This window comes from Carassius auratus, chromosome 27 (assembly GCF_003368295.1).
Source record: "Carassius auratus strain Wakin chromosome 27, ASM336829v1, whole genome shotgun sequence".
NCBI classification, from domain to species: Eukaryota; Metazoa; Chordata; class Actinopteri; order Cypriniformes; family Cyprinidae; genus Carassius; species Carassius auratus.
Window position 1 is genome coordinate 20,090,798 of NC_039269.1, and position 19,270 is coordinate 20,110,067.

General features: G+C 36.1%; 2 protein-coding genes across 4 annotated transcripts; one reads left to right on the top strand and one right to left on the bottom strand.

Annotated features, from left to right (window-relative positions):
- Positions 1 to 826: 826 nt before the first annotated feature.
- LOC113045798 (putative defense protein 3) lies at positions 827 to 3,265 on the top strand. Its single transcript, XM_026206462.1, has 5 exons — positions 827 to 916; positions 1,087 to 1,279; positions 1,477 to 1,601; positions 1,819 to 1,913; positions 2,713 to 3,265. Exons 2-5 carry the CDS (start codon positions 1,087 to 1,089, stop codon positions 2,873 to 2,875), a joined length of 576 nt encoding a protein of 191 aa, XP_026062247.1. The 5' UTR covers positions 827 to 916; the 3' UTR covers positions 2,876 to 3,265.
- Positions 3,181 to 18,853, bottom strand: si:ch211-267e7.3 (ADAMTS-like protein 2). 3 transcript variants are annotated; one of them, XM_026206459.1, is made up of 18 exons: positions 18,681 to 18,853; positions 15,353 to 15,495; positions 13,423 to 13,498; positions 13,103 to 13,205; positions 12,640 to 12,785; positions 12,333 to 12,456; positions 12,001 to 12,081; positions 11,736 to 11,911; positions 11,175 to 11,607; positions 9,133 to 9,475; positions 7,957 to 8,060; positions 7,750 to 7,876; positions 7,397 to 7,610; positions 6,143 to 6,298; positions 5,882 to 6,052; positions 5,382 to 5,558; positions 4,928 to 5,072; positions 3,181 to 3,719 (listed from the first exon to the last, which is right to left on the bottom strand). In XM_026206459.1, exons 1-18 carry the CDS (start codon positions 18,777 to 18,779, stop codon positions 3,598 to 3,600), a joined length of 2,940 nt encoding a protein of 979 aa, XP_026062244.1. In that variant the 5' UTR covers positions 18,780 to 18,853; the 3' UTR covers positions 3,181 to 3,597. The 3 variants fall into 3 exon arrangements, with proteins under 3 accessions (XP_026062244.1, XP_026062243.1, XP_026062246.1); XM_026206458.1 differs by having other exon boundaries at positions 7,957 to 8,063; XM_026206461.1 differs by having other exon boundaries at positions 7,957 to 8,063; positions 15,353 to 15,490; positions 18,681 to 18,811.
- Between the last annotated feature and the right edge of the window lie 417 nt (positions 18,854 to 19,270).

A 19,270-nucleotide genomic window follows, 5' to 3' on the forward strand; every position in this document is an offset into this window, starting at 1 on the left:
GACCTCTTATCTTATTCTTATCTTATTCTTATTTAGTCACGTGTGGCATTTAAATGGAATATAATCTATAACAGCAGATTGCATTAGTTTTATGTGAGCACTGTACAAGATTTTATTTCCACATAAAAAAAAAAAAAAACCCTTTTAAGTTCACCTTTTTCACCCGGCTCATACTTCACATATCCACTCCCTTTACTTTATGATTTCCCTGTCAATAAGGATGTTTTCCTGTGTGCTCATTGTTTACCTTCCTGGTATCAAATTCATTCAAATAAAAAAATAATAATAATGTAAACATAAAGAACGTGAATGAAATGCTACAAATTTGTTTGAATTCCTACAAATAAGCCTCCAATTCACCAAAATGTTAAATGGCTACAAATTTCCATGTGATTGTTGGAAATAACGCTTAATAATACAGCCTAATTTCAAAGGTAGATTTGCTTAGAGATTCTGAAGAAAATCCCAATAAATAAAAAAATAAATATAGTTTTGAACAATCTATGTTAGTGTAGCTACCCATAAAAAAATATACGTGTGTGTGTGTGTGTGTGCGCTCTTGTTTTTGTGACATATCAGTACACAACTCTGTATAATGACATGGGTATGACAGGTATTACAAGGAGAGGGTGACTTATGAGGACATGACCAATTGTGTTCAATTTTGGAGATTTTATTTCCACATAAAAAAAAAAAAAAAAAAACACATTTAAGTTCACCTTTTTCACCCGGCTCATACTTCACATATCCACTCCCTTTACTTTATGATTTCCCTGTCAATAAGGATGTTTTCCTGTGTGCTCATTGTTTACCTTCCTGGTATCAGGCGCATATAAACCCTCTTATTCCTGACACGCATAAGCTGTACTGATATTTTCTGGAAAGCAACCCAGCATCGCTGTTTGATTTTGTGAAGGTTAGTAACTCTTACATGATTAAAACATTAACTGGAACCAAAATAGTGCACTTCATCTTTTTTCTTTCTTTTTTTTTTAACTAAAATTTTAATTATTGTCAATTTTATTATTTATAATTGCTGTCAATGTGCCATTGAAATTGTAATCTTTTTGATGTATCCTGTTTTAGATGAATAAACAGTTTCTCATCCTGGTTTTTGGGCTGAATCTTCATGCTGTAACTGCATACACCAATGGAATGGTGACTCTGGCATGCACATCTATGACTCCTAATCATAGAAATAATACTGCCTCTATATTAAAACCTCCTTATAGAGTCACCACAGACGTCTCAAAATACACAGCGGGTCAGGTGATCAAAGGTTTGTGACAGGACCTGAAAAAACATAAATTGAATTTCATATAAAATATTAAACAAAGTGGTATCTACAAACACATGATACTAGAGCCATCCTGGCAATGGCTTTTAAGCATCTAACTGTCTTGTGATTTTCAGTTCATGTATGAGTCAGTTTCTCCCAAGTCCACAGTTCGCATCACTGTTTTATTCATATTGCAGTGACATTGCAGGCAAATGAGACTGGGTTCAGGGGCTTTCTTCTTCAGGCCAGGGATGAGACGGGTCCAGTAGGAACTTTCACAGTCACAGGAAACGATGCTCAATTACTCAACTGTGGAACAGCGGTAAGATGTTTACTTAAAAATTAACAATTCTGTTATCATTTGCTTACTGTAATGTCATTCAAACCTTAATGATTTAGGGAAAATCCTTTCAAGAAAGAAGTTTTGCTTTGCATTACATTGTTATTTATCTCTGCTGAAGTGTCTGGATACATATTTACACTGGAAATGCAGACAGTATTGTACACACTGATGTGAACCGGCATTCTTTATCTTTCAGGGCTCAGCTGTCAGTCACACTTCAAATGTTAACAAATCAACTATTGTGGCTCTATGGAAAGCTCCTAACAACAACAACACAGATATTCGGTTCAGGTAAAACTTATTTCACCTGTGTTCTTTTTATTTAACTAATGCTTACTTTTTATTTTGCTTACAATAGTGCGATACATTTTTCTTCATAACATATGTATGTGTGCTGTGTATATTTAAATCAAACACATCCATGTATATATTTAAGTTTGTTGTTTATACATTAAATATCTTTATGTATATAATATATGATAAACATATAAATATATAAATGTATATCCATGTAAATATTTTCAAAATGTATAATATATGTTTGTGTATTTATATATACATAATAAATATACACAGCACACATACATATTTAATGTAAACAAAAAAATGTATATACATACAGGTGCTGGTCATATAATTAGACTATATCATCAAAAAGTTGATTTATTTCACTAATTCCATTCAAAAAGTGAAAACTTATATATTATTATATATTATATTCATTCATTCAACATTTAAAGTGGGTTAATATATATATATATATATATATATATATATATATATATATATATCAGTGTTGTCTTAAGAACACACTTTGTCTTAAGAACACATTCAACTTTGATGAAAGGTTTTGATCCACTTTAAATATATACACACACACACACAGACACACACACATAAATTAAGGTTTGTTTGTTGTTTTAGAAAACAGTGCTTTCAAAATTCTGCAGGAGGATTTACAGTTCACCTGCCTCATTGAAAGATGCTTTCAACAAATAATCCATGTATATGGATTATTCAATACAGTGACTTTTCTGGTATCAATTTTTTTCTCTGTCATGGAATTAACGGAATTTACGGTCCTTTGCAGGGCAACATTTGTGCAGAATTTCTCTCTCTTCTGGGTTGATGTTCAAAGTGATCCTGTTAGATTCGTGGGCACAAATACAACAGTCACCTCACCCCACGGCTCCAGTCCATCAGTGTCTCTCACAATCTATCTTCTTCTTTTACCTCTGCTTGCAATTATTTAAAAAAAAAAATTGGTGAAAATGTTCAGAAATCATATCTGTTCAATGTAAAATCATTGACGTTTAGTTTCTTATTCAGTCATGTTATATATTTGTTGAAGTACAATGGGAAATAATATTTTAATAATATATTGATTTTACATTCTAATATATAAATGTTCATTTTGTTACAGCAAAATATCGGCCTCATTGTACCCTACTGTTATATTCATATTTACTGTATAAAATGAAGCTTGTATGACATAAATTGATTTGTATCAAATGTTTAGAATATTTTATAACATGCATGAAAAAACACCACATAGATCTCAAAACCCCTTTAGTTTTATTTCTTCTTCTAGAGCAAAAATGAACACCAACCAAAACAAAATAATAAAAAAGACTTTGTACATATATCATACGATGTGTGTGTTTTTATTTTGAAGTGTGTACGAGCAGAATGGAGGCTTCTACAGTACACATTACAGTTGTTTGATCAGAGGACAGTGTGTCTCTATCATCAGTAGACCCACGGCTCCTCTGCAGTCCAGTTACAGGAGCTGCCTTTACCAGGTCCCTGCAGGACCACAACCAGGACCCTGATATAGCACCTTTTTTATGAAGGAGAGGTTGACAGCAATGGGGTTGGAGGGCTGGATATGGTCAGTTCTGTGTTCAGTGCGTCCAGTATGTGGAGGAGGGTCTTCACATTAACTGCAAGGCCACAGTGAGGAGCCAGACAGCCTTCACTGGCTCTTGTTCTTGCAGGACAGACAGCAGGCCTTCCTGTAGTACCAGTGAGTGCACAGCTTCACCCGCAGGACAAGGGCACAGTTAGCTGTTGCTTTATCCTGACAATCATCCTCAGCTGGGGGAAAATATACAAAATAGACAGATTAAAAACACATAAAGTATGTGAAAACATAATTACATCATAAATGAATTCGTATTAAATACAAAATAAATATCAAATAATTTATTGAAATGTGTTTATTTCATAGTTCAGTTATTTTTAAATGTTCAAATTACAATAGCTAAGACTTTATGAATAAATAAAATATGTAAATTTATTTTTTCAGTGTTTCGGTGTTATAAAAGTTATACATCCGTGCATTTAAATATTTAGATTTATTCTCCTCATGTAGAAAAAAATACTACTTTAATAGCATAATGAATACATTGAAATATGTATTTTTAGAAGTTTAATAGCAGTGAAAGTTATATTAGTTTTAAATGCATACATTTAAATATTTACATTTATTTATTTGTTATTTTGCCCAGGTTAAAATCTCTTTAACTGAATAAAAACATAGCAGTAAAATATATAAAATATTATATATTTAAATATTTTAAGAATTGTGTAATGTTGAAATAAAAGTTTAATGGCAGATATAATGTAAATAATTGAATATAAAACATTTAAATATTTATATTTATTTATTCCCATGTTAAAATCCCAGATAGATAGATAGATAGATAGATAGATAGATAGATAGATAGATAGATAGATAGATAGATAGATAGATAGATAGACAGTGTACACACTTCAAATCTTTGCAGGGATGTCAAGAAACATGCTTTAAGTAGATCTCAGTGAACATCAGCAAGCGCAGGACTGTACCATGCTCTGCCTACTAAATCTCTAAAGCTGAACAAGGAATGTCATTGCTTTCCAAAAACACAAAATTAGCTGCCAAATTGATGACACGCATGATGCACTTGCTCTGCAAAGATTAAAAACAACAAAGCATTAATCTGGCCTAAATTTAACAGGAATTAGCTTGTGTAGAGCAAAGATGAATTCACATGTGCTTTTAATTGAGCTGAGCGTTTTAACACGCACTCGTTGCTGTGTTTCATTAAAAGGTACAGCGTAAACTACTTAGAACTGGCATGATCATATAACAGCAATGCCAGGGTGCGTCCTTACAGCATCTTTCCAAATAAAGATAGATTGGATTTCTTTTTAACTCACTCAAGGCCTGTCTTGCTGAAAGTCTGCTATGCGTAGCCAAGCTTAGATTGGGAGAGCTCAGTTAGTTTGTATGTGTAGTGCTGTGGTTTGCTGTAAAGTACCTGGTGGCTCAGTAGTGCAGGGCAGCACCTCACAGCTCTGCCTGGCCTCTGGTCTCAGTGTTGAATCACAGCTATGCCCCAGTTCTTCTCCTTGATAACACTTCACCTCTCGCACACGCACTCCAATCCCACATGTCTTACTGCACTGCAGGGCAAAGACACAAACACGTGAGAGGCAAACATTTCAATGAGCCATTATCCAGAACAGATCCATCTCTATTTGCACTGATGACTCCCAAAGTGATGTGCAAAAGTCACTTTTATGTAAAGAACACAATGTTTGTTTAAAAATGGCATAAGAAATATTTTGTGGAATACATAGTATATCATAATTTTCACTGTATGAACCTAATGTGTCAACATCCCAATGCAGTGAATACACTATAACATGGCATAAACCCCCTGAATTCTGTAGAAGATAAAAAGTTGAATAAGAAGCCACACCCCTCCTAACCTGGGACCAGGATGTGGTGAACCACTTGGAGCAGGGTCTCTCAAAACAGGCCGCACTGTCGGCAGGTCTGAGGGATCTGTCACACATCCTTTCAGGGAACTCCTTGAAGACGCCACCCTCCAGCCCTGCACACACCACCTGACGCGTCTTCACCCCACGGCCACATGTGGCATTACACTGGGAACGTTCAAGACAAAATACTGCAGTGACCAGCTCATTAAACACATAGGAGCAGTGCTGTTATTGTTAAATTATACAAAAACTATTACAGTTGTTGGTAACACTTTACAATAAGGTTCATTAGTTAGTGTTAAATAATGCATAACATTAACTAAAAATGAGCAATACACACAACATAATCACTTAAAATGAAAATATAAAAATACAAACTCAAAATATTGATAAATACTATCGTGGCATATAAATAATGCTAAAATAACAATGCATAGGAGATGGATGGGAAAAGTTACTATAAACTGCTGTATATAGGGGCAGCTCACCTGTTCCCACTCTTGCTCCACCCAGTGGGCGGGGCAGTTTTTATCTCCACATGGATGCACGGCCAGCGGCTTGAGCTCTGGATCACACTGGCCATCAGAAATCACCTTCCCACTGCTGTTCTTACACACCACATAGCGCCTCATCCTGCCCTCCCCACACGGCCCTGAGCACTTAGAGAGGGAGAAGCAAAGACACATAACGTCATGTGCAATAGACAATCTAAAACTTTCATATTGTACAGGACATTTTCTAAAACCCACCGGCCCCCATTCAGAGATGGTCCACCTGCGGTCACAGGGCGGCCCCTCGCACTCTCTCTGGCTGTCCGGTCTGGTGGACTCGTTACAGAGTCTGGCCTCCATGGAGCAGCGCACCTCACGGCTCCTCACCCCACGACCGCCGCACCACGCTGAACACTGTCAGAATGACAAACAACCATCACTGTCGCATTTCACACACTATTGGGTCTAAACTAAAATTAAAACTAAATCTAAAACTTAATTTGCATTTTAAATGTAAAAAAAATGTATTACTTGAAACATGATCATCGTTAACAGAAAAATAATAACATCTAAAAACTTTTTCAACATAATTACTAAGTTTAGTAAAGGATTAGTTTACTAAATGAAATCCAATATAAAACTAAAACGAGAATAAAACTATTATAATATATAATACACAGTTTATTTTAAGGTCCAATTCTCGTTATTAACAAACCATTAACTATGACTTTTCCCTCCATAACCTTCTAATTTGCAGCTTATTAATAGTTAGTAAGGTAGTCATTGAGTTTAGGTATTGGGTAGGATTAGGGATGCAGAATATGGTCATGTAGAATATGTGCTTTATAAGTACTATTAAACAGCCAATATGTTATTAATATGCCTGCAAATAAGCAACCTGTAAAAAGTGAGAACTGGTACCTATACTAAAATATTAACTCAAATTTAAAATGGAAATGGAAAATATAAAAATAAAAAAACAATTCAAAACATTTTGAAATATATGTCATTTACATTAATTTGCAATTAATATTGCAATCAGTTCACACTCAATTTACGCTTTATTTGAAGGTTTCTTTGTTACAGTGTAATTATACATGTAAGTACTGAGTAATATTAACATGCATTTACTCTATGGTTAGGGTTAAGATTGGGGTTTGGTTTAGGGTTACTTGCATGAAATTATGCACAATTAATTGTTATTTTAATAGTAAGTAAATGTAATGTGTAACAAGGAAACCTTAAAATAAAGTGTTAAAGCATATTCTTTTAAAGTATAATATTTCTGTAATAGGTGCTCTTTTTAAAAGCATGCTAACTTTACTTCTTTTTCACTAGAGTTTTCTTCATAAAGCTGCTTTGGAGCATTTTATATTGTGAAAAATGATACACAAATAAACTGAACTAAAATCAAAGTAGCTAAACGTGCATAAAGGCATTAGTTTTGGGCGGTTAATATTCAATCCATGTGACATATATACATGAATTTAAACAGAGCCTTTACACACTGACCTCAGACCAGTCTGAGATCTCCCACTGCGGGCCGCAGCTTTTGCTCTTGCAGGCTTTCCGTGTGATGGGTTTCTGCAGCTCCGCAGCCTGACACAGCTCATCATAAACTGAGCTGTCAAATCCAGGCGCCATCATCTTCCAGCAGCGCACCGTACGGAACTGAAACCCCTCTCCACATGTCCGGGAACACTCGCTCCAGCGACTAGTTTCCCACCTGAATACAGAATAGAGAATACAAAAACTTAAGATCTGTCATCAACAGCATCTGCGGCTTCCAAACATCTACACCTATGAATGTACCAATAGTAAAGCAAATGAAATCAAATAATCGCATGAAGTTTTCAGAAACAAACCTGGGCAGGCACTCTTTCCCTGTACAGAACTCATGTGTGGGCTCCGGCCTGGTCAAGGCATCACAGTAGCTCTCATCCACCTCTGACCCGTCATACTTCACACATAAGGCATAAGATGTGCTTATGCCTACAGACACAGTGTATAGTGTCAGGTTGATTGTGGGTCTGTAAAAGTGTCACTCTTTCTGTGTGTGCTTGTGATTTCACCTGTTGTACATGTTGAGCTGCAGGGCGCATACGCAGAAACCTTCCATCGGTACTTATCAGACATGCTGATATCACGATCTAGAGATTCCACCTCAAACTCATTACTGCTGGAGTAAGAGAAGAGAGAAAAAAAGAAATTGTGATCAGGTTCATTTTTTATTTTTACTTATGTCACACAATTAAAATATTAGATATTATATTTTTCTTATCTAATGTTAAAACAATGTTTTTCACGAGTTTCAACTATTGACAATTTTTGTTGCTTTCGCTTAATGGTAACAGATAAATTAGTTACATTATAGATATATAATTCTGCACATTGTTACAAAATGGTTTTGCAAAGTAAATTGTTTTGTCCAAAAAAATTAAGCTTAATATAGAAACAAAAATTTACATTTATATATTTTAATATGAAATATATATAAAAATGAATTGCCCTGAAAGAAAATGTTCGTTCAATGTGGTCAGTCCAGTCAAAATATCGGCTTGACAAAAAAAAAAAATAATAATAATCTTTTTTTCTTTTTTTTTCTGAATATTTATGACAAGACAAAATATACACCTGAGAAATTGCTACAAGATTTGATATGCCATTTAAGTAAATAATGTAAGATTGGAAATGGCCAGTCCACGTTTGAGTTGTCTTGTGGTCCTTTCCCAGTTCTGTTCTCCTCTCAATTCAAAAGGCCCAAATACAGCTAGAAAAGCCAAAAAATTTTACTATAAAAAATTCAAGCTTGTTATTTTACAGTACATGGGCTAAAATGAGTGCACTTATAACTCAGCCCTTGAAATTACCCACCCTGACGTTTTCACACTTTGTGTGTTTGCTTACGACTGAACAAGAGTTTGATTCACTGGTCTACATTATCATCAATACAGTTTCTATAGCAGAAAATGTAAATCCCTGAGTTCCTACATATCCATAATTTAAGAAAGGGGTAATTTATTTTTCGTAATTTCATGTTAACTTGCCCTTTGAGAACTGAAGGCTGGGAAAGAAAAACCTTTCTACCTTTTTTCTACCCTAACAAGCACATCTGTGGAAAGGATGCAGTGACATTTTGAAAGATTGGCGCACATTTCCATTCATAACAACTCAAGCCAGACCGTGGCAATAAATATGTCAGAGCATTCATCTAAAGGCTCAATCCGCTCATATGCCTTCCATCTGACCTCTCCCTGTGGGGGGTTTGCACTGGCTCCACCTGGTGGAGCTGGAGAAGGTTGGACCGGTGGCCTGTTGAGTCATTAGTCCTGGCCTCAAATTCAGACTCTTCATCTGGACTGTGCATGTCCAGGTTGCCTGGGTAGATCTCCAGCGTCAGGCTGTTGTCCAGTGAAGAGTTGAGCTTGAGTACGGCACAACCTGTGAGTGCAGAACCGTCTTTACAGGGCTGTCTGGAGCCTGAGGGCCAAGACGCTCCATCATAGAAGAGACTCTTCAGCACCGGTGGAGATGTGTGGTTGGAGTCACTGGAACTAGACGAATCACCATCAATCAGGTTGGAATCAGGGCCTGGACAACAGCAAAGCATTTTTAAATGCGAAATCAATCAATCAATCAATCCAAAACAAATTAGTCTTAGACTTTTCTTTATAGTATTCAATTTATGTACAATATATACAGTACATTAACTAAATATTAAATGGATATTTTTGATGACTTTCACAAAATGTACTCTGTATTTAACAAAATATAAACTACAATTCAAAAGTTTGGGTTCGGTAAGATTAAGGTAAGATTAAGGACACATTAAACTGATCAAAAGTGACAGTAATGTCAGTAAAAACATTTATAATGTAAAGGTTTCTTTACACATAAATGCTATTCTTTTCAACTTAAACTTTGTGTGTGTGTGTGTGTGTGCTCTTGTTTTTGTGACATATCAGGACACAACTCTGTATAATGACATGGGTATGACACAGGTATTACAAGGAGAGGGTGACTTATGAGGACATAACCCATGTCCCCATTTTTCAAAACGCTTATAAATCATACAGAATTAGGTTTTTTTGAGAAAGTAAAAATGCACAAAGTTTCCTGTGAGGGTTAGGGTTAGGTGTAGGGTTGGTGAAGGGCGACAGAATATACAGTTTCTACAGTATAAAAACCATTACACCTATGGGATGTCCCCACTTTTCACAAAAACACGTGACACGTGTGTGTGTGTGTGTGTGTATATACTGTATATATATATATATATATTCACCAAAGAATACTGAAAGATATCATTGATGTTTTCAACAAAAATCTTAAGAATATATTAATATATTAATAATATATTATAGATAATAATAAGAAATGAGCACCAAATTACAGTGACTGAAGGGGCATGTGCCACTTAAGACTGTAGTAAGCTTTGCCATCACAGGAGTAAAATAAATTTTAAATATATTCAAATAAAAATAACAGTTATTTTAAACTGTAATAATATTTAACAATATTACTGTTTTTTATGAAGTGGGTTACATTGGAGGGGTTTTGTTAAATGTGAGCCAAAATCATCACAATTAAAAGAACCAAAGATTTAAACTACTTCAGTCTGTGTGCATTGCATTTATTTAATACACGAGTTTCACAATTTGAGTTGAATAAAAGTGAACTTTTCCACAACATTCTAATTTATTGAGATGCACCTGTATATTAAGCATTTACAGTAAAAATAATATTAGCATATTAAGCATGTATTTAATAAACTCTTTAGTATAGCTAATAATAATAAATGATTTTATAACTGTAGCTACATCCATCATAAACTGTAATACAATTAACCAGACTAAGTTATACCTGAATTATTGTACAGTACGCCTAATTATTGCAATATGAACACTTTTCAGAACCTTTTTTCTGTTACAGAGCATAAACTGAAATATATATACATTTATACCATACCTCTTTAAATTCAAGTTCTGACACTGATGTTGCTTTCACACTTTGCTTTTTTTAAAACTACATTTAGCTGAGTTTGAGATCATTTTTCTTTTTGTCATAATTTTCCCATGTTTACGTCAATAATGACCCATACTGTAGTTCATATGAAAGAACACCCTTTTCCCTAAAAGACCCAAAAGCAGGTTTCAAGCAAAACAGCTTTTACACAAATCAAATGAAGCTAAACTTTATGGTCAGAAAAAAACCCAGTCAGTCCGTACCAAATCCTCTAGAGTGGAAGCAACATGAAATGCCAGTGAATGAACCCAAAAAGCATACTTACCAAAACTACCTTGTGCCTCAAGACGGTGCATTTCATCATCTAGCTCGTTCTGGAGGACTTCACTGGCAGGTCTAAACAATACCAGACCAGGCAGCTCACTGAAGTTTACAGAGGCCTTGAGCTCCCACAGCAGCTCCTCGTCACCCACATGCACATCCACATTATCTTGAGGTCCCAGTGAAGTGCTCTGGTTGCCTTTCTTTCTATACTCCTTACGAGCCTCAATTTCATTATGAGTGGAGGAGAGCTCCGTAGAGGACGCGTTCACCTTCTGCTCTGCTGCTGAGGGGTCCTTGGCTGTCTTTGACATCAGGTTGCTTATTTGAGGTTGCTCAGGTGTAGAGACCATGGGAGGTGCCACCCTCAGCTCCGGAGCTCGAGGAACTGTATATTCATATGTGATGTGAGGCATCTTTCCATTGAGGTTGTAATACTGAACAAAGAGAAAACAGGAACTTAAAAAAAGACAAAATGATACTATATAGCAGCTGTCTGAGATATTAGCATATGAGATAAAAATAAAAACCTGGTTGTGATGATTTTACATACCTATATACCTACCATGACATTCAGGGCCTGATGGGTGGGACCCTGAGCCATGATGTACTCAAAGCCATCAGAGAAGAGGTTAGCCGGCCTCCTATACTTAAAGACGGTCCCAGCAACATGAAAGTTCTGTGGATTGTCAATCATGCTGTTCCCATTGAAGAAGAAGTGGCCGGCTTCATCAGACAGAGCTAGAAGATGATCAAAGATGCATTTAATAGTTTTTCTCTGTTTTCTTTGCCCACCTGAATTTTGACAGATCAAGCCAAGAAACTCGTACCCAAGATGTTTTCAGTTTTCCGCCGCTCTATGATCTGGATATCAGTAGCACCAACCGGTATATTGGTTATGAACACATAACCTAAAGACACAATGACAAATGAATACAATTGGAATTATCTGTCATCTGTTCTTCAAAATATTTTCTTTTATGTTCTACAGAACAAAGAAAGTGATTCAAGCTTGGAATGATATGAGGGTCAACAAGTAATGACATAATGGATTTGGCTGAATCCATCAGTTTTTGTTATCCCTTTAATCTATAAATAACTGTATAAATGGTAACAAATTTGGCCTGGTCTATTCAACTCTTAATGCTAACATAAGGTATACCTAACTGTGTGATCCCTCTCCGGTAAGATCCTGAGACACGATAACAAGAACCTCCGTTTCCACCACAGACTCCACATTTGTCTATGGTTTTACTGGAATACAATTTCCCATCACACCCTACCACCTGCAACCAAGAGAATAGAAAAGTTAACCCTTGATTTCTCATGAACTGTCAATTGCAAAACTGCTTTGGCTAGAATGTCAAGCATCCTCAATATATAGCATTAATGTAGCCTTCACAACTGTACATGACCCTGGCTACTTGAAGCTTGGAATAATCTTTGCACCAAATATTATTCCGACCCACCTGACACTGGCCCTCAATGCAAACCCCCTGGTAGATCCCGTCCCTGCAGAACGTCCCATCATGGGCAGGCACCAACAGCTGTCTTTCTCCTGTGGTTGTGGTACACTGGAGGTCACATGGCTTGTTGGAGATGTTGATGTAATCATCTGAACAGGAGGTGACATCAGCAAAACATCATTACGATCTAGGCTTCAGAGAATTCCTTTAGAGATAATAGGTCTTTATGGTCTTTATTGAGAGGCCTCTTTTGTACATAACAAGGGACTATTGGCTGAGGAAATAATGCTAAAGGGGCATCTGTGAGCTATAATAGAGCTGGCCAGGGGCCAAGACAAGAAATTCAGAAGAGTCTAAAACACTGAAAGGCTGAAAGACAAGGAAGCAGAGATAATTAAAGAGATTTGAAAAACAAAAGCATGGAGAAAGAGTTGGAAAAAGAAAACACTGAGGGACGTTTTTTTACCCGGATAAAGTGGAACCCACTCATAGTGCTTCCTGCCGAAGGCTTTGGCATTGAACTGAGAGCACTGGTGCTGTTTGAAGCTGATTCTGCTCTTTGGGCACGGCTAGGCAAACATCCAGACAACAATAAAGACAGCTCGTGAGCCAGGCAGCAGGTCAAACAGCCTGCAGATATTAGAGCTTCAAGCCAACATGTGTAAAAATGCACAGTTATGCCAGATGGCTTGGATGGAGTATTCCACCCAACAACACAACCACATTACTATGGGTTATCCTTTAATTACATTGTACACAAACATCTTCATAAACGTTTGGCCATACCTGATTCGTACATAGCTGATACTGTTTGGACGGTCCAGCGCAGAAGGAACTGTTGATGTTTTGGGTCGACGTCAGTCTGAAAAAGGGTTTTCTGTATATAAGTCCTCCAGATCTTGATGGGACATTCAATATTTACTCATTAATGAAATCATATGAAGATATCAAAAGTTCTACGAATGCACCTACCTGAGTTGATTACGATTTTACTGTTACAATGGACTTTTTTATTTTGTCTTAAAAAAAAAAAAAGTACAAATAAATTCAATAAAATAAAACACTTCAAACTTAAATCAGTCGTTTTCAGTGGATTTAGTCAACTCAACATTAAAAAAATGATATTCATTTTCAGACTTGTTAGATTGTATTTAACAGTCAATAAATGATTAGTTGTTTTTAAAGATAAATTTAAATTTAAACGAGTGCAAAGGCGATATAAATGTAAGCATAAAAGGAAATGAGCTGCACAATTAAATATTCAATATCAAACATGAATATCCTTTGAAAATCTGTACTTTTTCTACTTTTATCCTAGGGAACACATGTTAGGATTGTTAGCCTGAATGCAATGTAAGTCGCTTTGGATAAAAGCGTCTGCTAAATGCATTCATTTATTAATTGAATTTAATTTACTTTTCTATCATTACTACTGAATAAAAACTGGGGACCAGTTTAATATAATTGATATACTGTTATAGTTAATATTTTTAATTAGCTTTTATTTTCTCTACTTACTGTTTTCCTTTTTATTTAATTTATTTATTTATTTTTATTTATTTTTTTTGTTATGTGCTTTTGTCATTTTTATTGTGTTTATTTTCTAAATATTACAATTTGGATTTATTTATTTTAGTTAAGTATTTGTAGTTTTTTAGTTTTCATTCCAGTTACTAAATTTAGTGCTTCAACTTATTTCTGTATTTCAGTTAGTTGCCAAAAAACATTTATGTTTATTTAGTTTCATTTTCGTTATTTTATTTTATATTTCAGATTAATTCCACATAGTTTTAGGCAATAAACTTTTTAACCGGTAACAGGAGTACTTCAGCATCCCATACTGGTAACCAGCATCCATATCCACAGCATATGCCACTGGGATCCCTCTAAACGTTTCCATACATGATTCTCCTCATCTTTCTAGCTCTCTCTGTCCCCTTCCCCCACACACACACCTTTCACTGCCTCCACCATACTGGGAAGTGCTAATGGGAGCCAGCTGGACTGGCTCAGCTAGGGCCCTTATCTCCAGTGGAATCTCCCCGAAATGTTTGACCATTTGCTCTAAAAGCCATTTTATGTATATGTTTGTCATTCTGAGCAGAATGCCCTGTGTCATGTGGGCCAGTGGATTGATGTTCATTCCACATGACATTCCTCTAGGTGCTCTGGAGGATATTAGTCAAGGGGGGATTCTCTCCCATTTCCCCCTTTTCTCATGTGAGGGTTCACTCGGGTTTAGTCTGTGCTCCTGTATAGGCTGATTAAGGGATATGCTGATCTATACACGTTTTATCTTAAATGGATGAAAAAAAAATCAGTTTTCATATTTTCCTGTTTAAAATAAACTAAAACAAAAAATACATTTAAATAAATTGACTAGCTACAAATGTAAAAATACATTTAAAAATGAAATAATTTAAATTAAATGTAAACAAGATGCAGATCAATCATGTTAATTAAGTCAAACAACATGAAAGAGAAACTGTGCATTCAGGGCCAAATAATCCCACATCAAATGAATTTTGTGACCTTCAAGTTGATCGTGAGTGACATTACCCGGTGTGAAAAGAGAGAGGGTTCAGACCAGGGTCAAATTGACAGCTCTCACAATGCATCAGACCTGTCACTTCTGATTAGTACAGAATCAGAGGCTCATTTTTCCTCGGGTGAGCTGGATCTAAATGAGCTTGTGTAATATCTGTGAGCGGTGTACCTCTGCTGCAGACAGTGACGCTCTTGAGAGCGCACTCCTCCTCCGCAGGTACGGGAACAGGTGGACCAGCTGCTCCATTCACCCCACCACTGCGCTACCTCGTCTGGCTGCCTCTGGAAATCCTCCCTCCCCTCACTGCTGTCCTGGCAAAGACAGAGACACAGTGCTTCACTGCTGCACACTTGCATGATAACATGGAAAATCTGTAAACAATGGCAATTATTGTCAGACACAAGCAATTCTCTGTGTAACTTGTGGGTAAAAGCGGTCATGACTCTCAAGGCACTAATATTAATCAAATGTTGTTGTAGTACAGATCTTGTTTCCTATGTTGGAATCAAGCATTTATAGTAAAATATTAAAAACTGCACCTTATTTAAAGAGAACGGTACAAATGTTATTTAATAAAGAATATAGAGACATTGGAATTAAAACCACTTGTCATATCGCAAAGTTTTTATATATTTTTAAATAGATAAAATTGGGATATTGTATATTGTAAGTATTAAAAACTAAAAAAAAATTATTACATAGTTTAAGACTGAAAGCAACTTAAGACAACACATTTGCATATTTAACATTAATAAAGTAAATAAATAAAGTATTTATAGCTTGTTTGTTGGACTCAAATACCTGCTGTGAAGTATTAACAACTCACAACTTCATTAACAATGCATTTGCAATATAACACAGAATGTGAAGATTCCGTAGTGGTGATCCTCTTGTATATAAGTAGTAAAAATGAAAGGGTAGAATAGAGTCTGTTGTGAATAGAAAATAAAGGGCAGAATAAAAAAGAAAAATAGGACAGTAAAAAAAAAAGATCTTTGGCTAAAATCTAAAACAGACTGGCTGTCTATGAATTTTCATCGAAGAAGCCCAGACAAGCCTAGACATTAAAGTTTAGAGAGACTTTGTGACTTGAGAGAGAGAGCACAGTGGAGGGCAGTTTTAGGGAAGAGATGGAGTCGAAGGTGAATGGAGCCCCCCTAATGGCCCAGATGAAAGGGCCAGCGACTGTAGGCAAATTAAGCAGACTCCTGTTGTCTAGACAGCAGGTTAATCGCTCCTCTTCAAGCCGTGCATCAGTGAACTTTAACACAACACAGGCATGGCTCCATGGAAAGTCTTGTGAAGCTCTCAAAGAAAAGAGTTAGATCTCATACCAGCTTTAATGGTCAACGTTCGGATTTTGGTATAAGGAGGAGGATTTACACAAAGACCATTTTCTTCCTAGAGCTTTATGCACCCGTTGACCCATCCTGAATAGTGTGCTGTTTAATCCACAACTGACATTTGGAAAGTTATGGTATGTTTAAGCTTGAAATCCACTTGTCTGAAAGGGACATTTTGACATAGATGTCCACTTACTGTCTTTTTTCATGACTGAGTCTCTTTAGAAACACAATTACAGCAGAATATAGACTTACAGTAAAGTATGACCCTTAAAGCAAAACACTTACTTGTCCTGCAGGCTTGCAGAAATGCATAATTGTATGTTTAGCTGTAAGGGAGTCTAGAAGCCCCTCTACAAACCCAAATAGCTTGGCAAGAGCAAATCCAGTGACCCCCGCCCAGAACGCAGGGGATGTTAAGGGGATCTTGTCCAAACAAGAGTCTGCATGTCCACATGTTTCTTATCTGAATGCCCTCTGGATGTTTAGATTCTAAATATACAATAGACTTTTCCCCACTTTCTAATGCATCCTAAAACGGAGACCCCCTAAGGAGACCACATGGGGCCCGATGAGTTTCGAAATGTCACTTCAGTTGAGTTTAGTTTGCTGATGCTTGAACACGGCGCCAGTCAGGTCGAAACGGTCATAAACGTGCTGAACTGAGCATCAAAACATATTTTATCGAACAACAGTAATATTGCTTTCAAACAGCACGGATGAATAAGGCCCATAAATGTTAGACCAAACAAATGAGGGAAGGACAATAAGCTATTTACGGACTACTTCCAGAAAACGATCTAAAGCTCCACATTGACATTCTTTTGATTCGAATCTTTTCAGTGAATCAGTAGAATCCGATTCAACACCTCTTTGAATGATGCATTCATGAATTGTACTGAATCAACGGTTATCTAGTCAACAACTTCGAATGGCTCTTTTAAATTGGGTGAAATGTTTAATGGTAACCAGTACAACTTGATTGAATTTAATGACAGCTTTATAAAAATATATATTAGTTTGTTTTAAGAAAAAAATAAAATAAATAAATAAATAAATTAGTAAATTATTTTTAGAATCATTCAGTATAAATTCTATTTCTTTTAACGATCTAAATGACTAGTGTGGCGATGTTTTTAAGAGATGAATCATGGCTGCAACAACACAAAGTAACAAAATTAGGTCAAATGTAGGCCTAACTTTACTTTAAAAAATGCTTTGAAATGTTTATAAAAAGCTGAAATGTTCATTTATTTATTTACGAACATTATTTAAGGTTACAAAAAAGTTTCTTATTTCATCAAGTACAACATTATAAGGACATTTTGAGAATGCTAATCGCAGAACGTTTTTTTTTCAACATTATGAGAATGTATATTAAATATTAATGAAGTTATATGAACGTTCCATAATCATTAAGTATTTATGTAGCCTAATGTAAAAAAAATCGTAAAGTGTGAGAACATTCCCCGTTAGTTGAGAAAACATTTTTACCTTTGAAGAAGAGTACGTATACACGGGACCGTTTGATGACGTAATTACGTGGTCCCTGAATTTGTTTTTTTGAATAAGGTTCTTTGAAACTAACTGTTCGAAAGAACCGATTCGCGGAAATGAGTCGGGGTTCTAATCACTAGATTCACCTCGATTCAACTCACTCTTGACTCAAACATGCAACAGAAAGAAAAGTTGTCACCGGCACAGAGTCCAGAACCCAAGTAAAAAAGATTTTCAAGATTATTAATTCACTTGTAATTCATTAATTAGCTCACGAACTGTTGAAGTACGCTCGCAAAATATATAAAAGTGCACGCGGTTTAATAAATCGCTATCAAAATCGTAAAAAAATAATGTGCAGCTTTAATATGGGAAATTCCAGACATAAAAACTCCAGCTGGGCTTTGATCTCAGAACCCTAAACACCACAAAACGCGGTTTAAAAGAGCAATGCCGTGCTCGTGCTCGTGGTCAAAGCCGTGTTTTGGGGTGAAAGTTTGATGTTAAGCCCGCCACAGTGGCTCTTCTCGTTTCCCGCATTGTAACCGGCATTTGTAACTGAGTGCTTATTCAAACCAGCGTTAGTACATCAAGACTTCGACTTCAAGCTCAAAGAGTGTTTCACAGCGATCTGTACAAAAATGAACGCGATTTACCTTAACATTTGCACCTGCTGCCGTATTATTAATCCATAAGTGTAAGACAAAGTAGTGTAGTAGAATATGTCCGAATCTTGCAGTCCAGAGACAGTACATGGTTCATTTGAGAACAAGGAGACCTCGCCCCCCTGATCTTAACCAAAGACTAAAGAGAGAGAGGGGCTCGCACTTTGAGGTCTAACGGTGAATGAAACCCTTGATGCATTAATGGCTTTACAACCTGCTGGAAGAAAAGAAAAGGGGGCTGGTCAGACCCACTGTGATTGACCTTGTAGATTTCAAAGTACAGCATCCATCTCTACTAGGATCCAGAAACAGACGTCTGCCTTCATTAGTCATGTGAATAGTCTGAGTGAACTACTAATAACAGGACAGTTACACAAAGGCGCTTGGAATCACCTGGCAATTTTTAGCAGCCTTATCCCCTGATCACAGCTTTCATGTTATTGCCATATTTTTCAAAAAACATCCAATTAATTTGAGCTGCAAACATAAAGAAATGCAAAGGAAATATTTACAAGGTGAAATCATAGGATTTTAAAGGGTCATTTGCAGTTTTCCCTTGTGCATATAGAAAACATGATAAA